The 7,635-nt window shown below is 60.0% G+C and overlaps 1 protein-coding gene and 1 long non-coding RNA gene across 3 annotated transcripts; one reads left to right on the forward strand and one right to left on the reverse strand.

Moving 5' to 3' along the window:
• The first annotated feature begins 273 nt into the window (after window positions 1–273).
• Window positions 274–4,942, forward strand: SELENOW (selenoprotein W). Of its 2 annotated transcripts, XM_084905358.1 has the most exons (6): window positions 279–426; window positions 2,152–2,176; window positions 2,265–2,318; window positions 2,454–2,528; window positions 2,655–2,751; window positions 4,548–4,942. In XM_084905358.1, the coding sequence occupies exons 1-6, from the start codon at window positions 380–382 to the stop codon at window positions 4,553–4,555; spliced, it is 306 nt and encodes a 101-aa protein (XP_084761484.1). In that variant the 5' UTR covers window positions 279–379; the 3' UTR covers window positions 4,556–4,942. The 2 variants fall into 2 exon arrangements, with proteins under 2 accessions (XP_084761485.1, XP_084761484.1); XM_084905359.1 differs by lacking the exon at window positions 2,655–2,751 and having other exon boundaries at window positions 274–426.
• On the reverse strand, window positions 937–1,839 carry LOC311633119. Its single transcript, XR_014796900.1, has 2 exons — window positions 1,102–1,839; window positions 937–1,067 (listed from the first exon to the last, which is right to left on the reverse strand). It is a non-coding gene; the product is annotated as an uncharacterized lncRNA (long non-coding RNA).
• Window positions 4,943–7,635: the final 2,693 nt, after the last annotated feature.

Genomic DNA, 7,635 nt, shown 5'->3' on the forward strand with positions numbered 1-7,635 from the left:
AACACCTCCCAGCGCAGCCCAGGGGTGAGTCCGCCCGCTTCCCAGCCGCTCCCTCCGCAGCAGCGGGAGCTGTTGGCCCTGAGCCCCGCCCCGGGACGAACCACTCCGACGCCGGGGGGGGACCCGGAGGGCCGCGCAGGGCTCCCCCGGGAACCCCCGTGCCGGACGCTCCCTGGCCCCCCAGGGGATCGTGTCAGGGGGAGGCCTCAGCGAGGGGCTCAGAGCTGGGGCGGAGGGGCCTCTCCCCCGCTTCGGGCCTGTCTCCCCGCCCCGCGCCCCCCCCGCCGCGTTGGTTCGCGCCGGGCAGGGAGGCAGGTCCGGGCGGCGCGGTCCTCGCGGGCGCACATCCGAGTCCGCGCCCCGAGGAGGCGGCGCCGCGATGCAGCGCTCCCGGGCGGCGGCGCTGGCCGTCAGGGTGGTGTACTGGTGAGCGCGCCCGGGCCCGGCGGGTCCCCCGGTGCCCCCGGACCTTCCGGTCCCCCCGGTGCCCCCGGACCTTCCTGTCCCCCCGGTGCCCCCGGTCCCCCCGGACCTTCCGGTCTCCCCCGGTCCCGCCCGGTGCCGCCAAGGCCCGGAGGAGCCGGGCGCGGGATCGCGGCCTCCCCGAGGCCGGGCCCGCGCGGGCGGGGTGCGCGCGTGGGTGGGGGCGGGGGTGAGGGTGGGGGTAGGGGACGTGGGGGTGGGGGCGGGGTGGGGTGCGCGGGGGTGGGGGTGGGGCCGGGGGCCTGGCCCCCTCGGGCTGTGACCCCGCGGCTCCTGCTGCAGAGGCTGCCCCAGGCGTGGCCACCGGGAACCTCGGACTCGGGGGTCAGTTTGGGGGGCGGTGGAGTCAGAGCTCAGGTGTCCCCTCCCCCGGCACCTTGGGGTGGGGGCGGAGGGTTGAGAAGGTTCGAGAAGGTGCCGCGTAGGTTTGGAGAGGAGTGAATAGGATGGGTGGGCCTTTTCTGGCCTCAGTTTCCCCCCGCAGAGGGAGAGAGATGATCGCACTAGGCCCCTGGGGAGGAGCCCCGTGTGGGTGTCTGTCCAGGTCCCCGCTGGAGGGGCAGGCACCTGGCACCCACAGGCATCTGGCACCCATGGGTATCCGGCACCCATAGGCACCCATAGGCATCCACAGGCACCACAGGCCCCCGCCCCGTGGCACGGAGTAAATGCACCAGCTGTGAACTTCCCCACCCCGAAACCTCTGGAGGGTGGGGAACCTCAGCTCCGTTTTACAGGAGAGGAAACTGAGGCTGCTGGGGGGGGGGGGGGGCAGGTAGGTAACTTGAGGTCCGGACTGCAGGTCCCAGGGGTAACGGGCACCTGGGTCCGCTGACTGGCCTGTCCCAGATCTGCCCGCCAGGACAGCCCGCGTGTATTTATTATTATTATTATTATTATTATTATTATTATTATGTGTGTGTGGTTAATCCTCACGCAGATATTTTTTTTCCATTGATTTTTCTAGTGAGTGGAGGGAGGGAGGGAGGGCCGAGAGAAAAAAGGATGTGAGAAAGACACCTCAGTTGTTTGCCTCCCGCACCCCCTCCTCCCCTCCCCCCAGGGCCGGGGTAGAACCAGGTGTGTGCCCTTGAGCCGGAATTGCCCTCGACAGGGAATCGAACCCGGGACCCTTCTGTGCAGGGGCCGAGGCTCTAACCACTTGCCAACTTGGCCCGGGAAGCCGGGGTTAGAGGATCAGGTCTCAGTGTGAGAAATGCTCTAACGACGCTTTGTTCTGGGAAATGGAGAGAGGGGGCAGCACAGGCGGGCGCCCAGGCCCTGGGCCTGAAATAGCCACAGCAGCAGCAGGCTCAGGTTTCACAGAGCTGGAGGCGTGGGGGGGGGAGGGGGGGAGACACAGGGGCGGTGTGTGTGGGGGGCTGGGGGGCTGTATCTGCAATTCTCATCCTAACCCAGCTCTCCCCTATTCCCTCCTGCCCTGCCCTTCCTCCTCCTGCCCTTTTCCTGCGCCTCTGTCTGTCTCTCTGTCTCTCTGTCTCCGGGTTCCTTTGTGTGGGTGTCCCTGCCGCCCCCTCTCTGTGCCGCGCCCCAACCCTCTGTGTGTCTCTGTGTCTCTTTTGGTGTCTGTTTCCCACCATCTCCCCCCCACCCCTGCCTCTCCCTGGATTCCTGCCTTCTCCTCTGCGGAACCGGACTGTCCCCCAGTGGAGCCTGAGGCTACAAGCCCAAGGTGAGCCAGTGGCTGATGGGGGAGGGCAGAGGGGGGGGGGGCTGGGGGAGTGGCCCCCGTAACCCCTCTTGTGACCCCACCACCACAGTATCTTCAGCTCAAGCAGAAGCTGGAGGATGAGTTCCCCGGACGCCTGGACATCGTGAGTCCCGGGGGAGGGGAGGGACCTCAGCCCGATGTCAGCGGGTGGCAGGGGCGCCCAGCCTTCACCCTGTCCGTCAGCCCTGGGGGTCCGGTGTCCCCAAGGGGGTCTCAGCCCTCCCGCCTCTCCCCCCAGTGCGGCGAGGGGACGCCCCAGGTCACCGGGTTCTTTGAAGTCATGGTAGCGGGGAAGCTGGTTCACTCTAAGAAGGTATGTCCGTCTGTCTGTCTGTCCGTCCCGCCTCATGGGCTGGGGGCGGGGGTGGGCTTGGCGTCCTGGTCCCGGCTCACCCCTTCCTCTCCCTCCCCGCTTCCTCTTCCCCCCCTCCCCCCCCAGGGCGGCGATGGCTACGTGGACACGGAGAGCAAGTTCCTGAAGCTGGTGGCCGCCATCAAGGCCGCCCTGGCCCAGGCCGTGTGCCCCGAGGGCGGAGGTGAGGGCCCTCCCAGGCCCAGAGCGGACTCCGGTTCCTAACGGCCCCCACCCTGGTGCTGCCCCGCCCCGCACGCTCCCGGCCACGGCCACTTCCACGTGTTCTCGGGCCCTGCCACTGCCCTCAGCACCTCTGAGCCTGGTTTCCCATTTCCAAGCCAGTAGGTTCCAGACACGCCCAACCCCCACCTCCTCTAGGACGGCCCGTCCGGAGGCATTTCTGCCGCCCTCCACATGGGGCGCCCCCTCTCCCCCCCATGCCTGCCCCGTGCACTGTGGGCTCAGGGCCTGTGCCAGGCGCTCCAGCTCCAGGTCTGATCTTGGCTCTGCTGGGGCAGTGAGGTCACCAGAGCGGAGGCGGACATGACGGTTCAGTTAGTGCGATGCCAGAGTGCAAAGGTCGCGCCCTGCGAGGCTCTGAAATGAAGGGAGCCGCCATGATTAAAAAAGCCCGGAGCTGGGCCGCTCACAGCTGCAGGAGCGAGCAGGGTGGGCTGCTGCCGGCAGGAGGGTGGGACGGGCGCCGCCACTAGGGGCTGGAACATGTAATGAGTCCAGTGGAGCGCCTCCTGTTGTGTAATCACCATTTGTCGCTTCCAAACTGTCAAACTGATGGCTGTGTCAGCCCGGCTCCCTCGGATCTGAGAGGCCCATCAGTGGCCAGGTCAGCCCCAGAAGCGACAGCGGGATTGACATAAAGAAAGGGGAGTGGGAAGAGTGGTTAGTGAGAGCAGGGGGATCCAGACTAGACTCGGACGAGGCCATTTGCTAGAACAGTGTTTTTCAACCTTTTTTGGGCAAAGGCACACTTGTTTTATGAAAAAAATCACGAGGCACACCACCATTAGAAAATGTTAAAAAATTTAACTCTGTGCCTACATTGACTATATATAAAGTAATTCTCTTGAATAGGAATCAAATAAACACAAAGAAAGTATTTTATAATTATTATGAAATATTAAGTAAACAAAATAGTGAAAAATTATAAAATTCTTGTCTTGTCTGCACCTACGGCACACCAGGCAACATCTCGCGGCACACTAGGTTGAAAAACGCTGTGCTAGAAGGACTCAGAACCCGGCGAAGCTGATGTACCCGGTTACGGTTCATTACAGGGAGGGAGAGGCTGTCAACCAGGGACGAGGTGCAGGGGCCCCCGGCGAGGTCAGAGGGCGACTCTGTCCTCCCAGCAGAGTGTGTGGCCCAGGCAGCACTGCAGCCGGGGGAGGGCACTGGTCCTTGGGGGCCAGTCATACAGTCACAGCGGAGTGCCTCGTGGCTGGCCTTAGTGTCCGCCCTCTGGAGGTCCAGGCCCAGCACCAGCACATTGCTAGCACAGCCGAGCCGGGCCCCAGGCGCCAGGTAACCAGGGCCCAGCAGGCATTCTGGGGAGACTCCGTGAGCTGTCCTGGGCAGGGGGGCCCACCTGATCAGGCGGTGACTGAGGAGGGCTGAGGCTGTGGGCTGGGTGGGGGCGGGGTCAAAGAAACAGTTCCAGTTCTGTTTTCTTTGCAAACTGCCCTTAGGGGGCAATGCGGGAGGAGTGTGAGGGGCTTTCTGTCTGCTGGGGGCCAGCTACAGCGGCCCTCAGCTCGGCCCTCAGCTCGCCTCCTGAGAGCGTTCCTCAGGAGACCAAGGAGAAGGGAGTCTGGGCCTTGCCTGTGGCTTAGAACGTTCCCTCATGGCTGGCCCACTCTCCATGTGCCGGATTTTCTCAGTTTCCTTCTCATCGCTCTTCCCTTGTTATGGGTCCCAGCCCGGCCTCTCTGCCAGCTGACCCCTCACCTCTTCTCACAGCCCCGTGACCTTGGCCCAGCCCCGCCCGGCAGACGCTTCATGACGGATGGACTGAAATGTCTCCGGACGCCGGTCTCTTCCTGATGTCCTGCGGCTGCCGGGCCACAGCGCCCTGGTCTTCGCCTGTGTGAGAGAGAGTGTGTGTGCGAGTGTGTGTGTGTGTGTGTGTGTGTTTGTATGTGTGTGTGTGTTTCCAGGAGTCTACCGATGCACACTGGCCCTGTCCCCCACTTTCGCCCTCCCCCTGCCTGCACTCCCCGGTCTCCCTGTCCGCCCTCTGGTGTTCGGGCCGGTCCGGCTCCAGCTTTCTTTCCCACCGAGGAGCCAAGAGGGCGATCCAGTTTCAGCCAGTTTGCAATGTTCACAGCTCAATAAATACTGAATGAGTTGGCAGACGTGCCTGTGTCCTGCGTGTCCTGTTTACTCCGGGGAACCCCCCCCCCCCCCCAGGGAAGTAGCCCCCAGGATCCAGGGCTCAGGATCCAGGCCTTGCTCATTAGTACGCACCTTAGAGCAGCTCTGAGCTTAGGCAGCAGCCAGGACAGGAATTCAAATGCCACTGACTCACAGGTTCTTTCTCCAAATAAGTCCTGCCAGTGATCCAGTCTTGAACTCGAGTGTTTGTTTGCCAGGGTTTCCATGGCAACATACCAACCAGACCAGGCAGCAGCACCAACTTCCTTCCTCACCGTCCGGAGCCGGAAGGCTGAGATCGAGCTACACACTCTGCTGCTGAGGCCTCTGTCCTGCCAACGGGCACCTCACGGTGTCCTCACATGATCTCTGCATGTGGACCGTGTGTCCAAACTCCCTTCCCAAGACCATCGGATTGGAGAAGGACCACTTTACCAGCCTCATTAAAGACTCATCTCCACAGTTCGCAGCAGTTTGGGCTTCACTGTGTGAATTCGGGGGTGGGGGTGAGGTGGGGGTGGGGGACCTTATTGGTCCCATAATGACGGCTCCCAGGGAGAGCGGGGCCTTGATTCCATGAACAGAACGTGGCAGGAGGCGCTGGGAGAATCCTGGGCTAGAGGCCAGCCCCGCAGCTCTGCCCAGGCTCTGCCCAGGCCCTGGGCCACCGGGCGTGGTTGGGTGTGTTTCCGAGTTGATAGATACACAACAGCCTTCCACCTGCAAGTCCCGTGGTTGAATCCAAAGTCCAGGGACCTGGATCCTGGGAGAGGCTTTGGACCTTGACGGCTAGGTTAGGCCTTGCTTGGGTTTGACTGTCCCCTCGACGAGGTGTGGTCCATGGATGCAGCTTGAGGACCTGCGACATCAGCCATCGCATTGCATCACTGTCCTGGGGCAGCTGCTGGGGCGGTCATGCTGAGGACGGGGTGCTCTGAGGATGGGGTGCTCTGAGGTGGGTGCTGTGTGGTAGGCAGTCAGTCATGAGCAGAACAAGGATGATGGGCCCGGGTGGAGAGTCCTGGGTGCCTAGCAACGGACAATTGTGGGTGGGACCTCACCCCGGAGTGACCTGTCCTCCCCTAGCACAACGCTGGTCATGCGGTTTGGACTGCCCGCCTTTCCTCCCTGGAGACAACATCCAGGCCTCAGCTGCCTTTCAGCCACAGCCACGGCTGCCCTCGGCCAGCTGCATTGCATGATGGCCCGGCCCTGGGCCGACCAATCAGTGGAGACCTCATCCCTGAGCGGACACACCTGGAAAGCCGCTCAGTAATCTATTGAGATCTTCCCTGGGACCTCCCCCAAATCTCCACCCTAAAACCCTTAGGGCCCAGGGGGTGCTCCCTCCTGCGAGCACACCCTCACCCCTCCCTCCCATCCCCCCAGGGGCTTTACTCTTACCTCCCTCCTCCCAAGCTCCAAGGGCCCTTCACCTTTATGACTGGTTTCCTGAGCCCATTTCTTCTTTTTTTTATTTTTTAAAAATATATTTATTGATTTCAGAGAGGAAGGGAGGAGAGATAGAAACATCAATGATGAGAGAATCATTGATCGATGCCTCCTGCATGCCCCCTACTGGGGATCAAGCCCGCAACCCGGGCATGTGCCCTTGGCGAGAATTGAACCTGGGACCCTTCAGTCTGCAGGCCGATGCTCTATCCACTGAGCCACGTCGGCTAGGTAGGGCTGAGCCAATTTCATCTATGAATTACTTTCTCTACCTCTGTGATTTTCCAAATAAATGTCCTCTAATAGTTTGCAAATCAGCTCTGAATTCGTTCCCAGACAGAGCTCAGGTACCGAGGCTGCTGAACCCAGGTCCGGTCTGACCCCACCAGCCTAACACCAGATCCGTTCCTACCACCCAACACTCAGGTAACACCAGCTACCACGTTGATATTCTGAACTGGAAGTCTCACAGGTATATATAAAACAATTAAAATATATATTACAATCAGTATTAATTTCAATTAAAATCAATTATATATAAAATATATTTTAAGCCGAAACCGGTTTGGCTCAATGGATAGCGCGTCGGCTTGGGGACTGAAAGGTCCCGGGTTCGATTCCGGTCAAGGGCATGTACATTGGTTGCGGGCATATCCCCAGTAGGGGGTGTGCAAGAGGCAGCTGATCAATGACTCTCTCTCATCGATGTTTCTAACTCTCTATCTCTCGCCCTTCCTCTCTGTACAAAATCAATAAAATGTATTAAAAAAATAAATAAAATACTTTTTAATTGATTTTTAGAGAGGACGGGAGAGGGGGAGAGAGAGAAACATCAATGTGAGAATGGAACACCCACCAGCTGCGACCTGTACATCACCTATCGGGGATCGAGTCCAAAACCCAGGCATCTGCCCTGATTGGGAATCGAACCAGCAACCTTTTGGTGCATGAAATGACGCCCAACCAATTGAGCCCCACCGGCCACTTACTAATATTTTATTGTAGCAAGACTGTGAGAGCCATGGGAGTCTGGCCACTTTTCCTGGCTTTGTTCAAATGTACCTCAGCCAGTTAACATTTTTAGAATTCCATTCTGATATTTCACTTCCAGGGAACGTGTAATCTATTTAAAAAATGTTTTTATTGATTTCAGAGAGGAAGGGAGAGGGAGAGAGAGAGAGAAACATGAATGATGAGAGAGAATTATTGATCGGCTGCCTTC

The sequence above is a fragment of the Pipistrellus hanaki genome (assembly GCF_964339955.1).
Source record: "Pipistrellus hanaki genome assembly, chromosome: 15".
In the NCBI taxonomy this organism is placed as follows: Eukaryota; Metazoa; Chordata; class Mammalia; order Chiroptera; family Vespertilionidae; genus Pipistrellus; species Pipistrellus hanaki.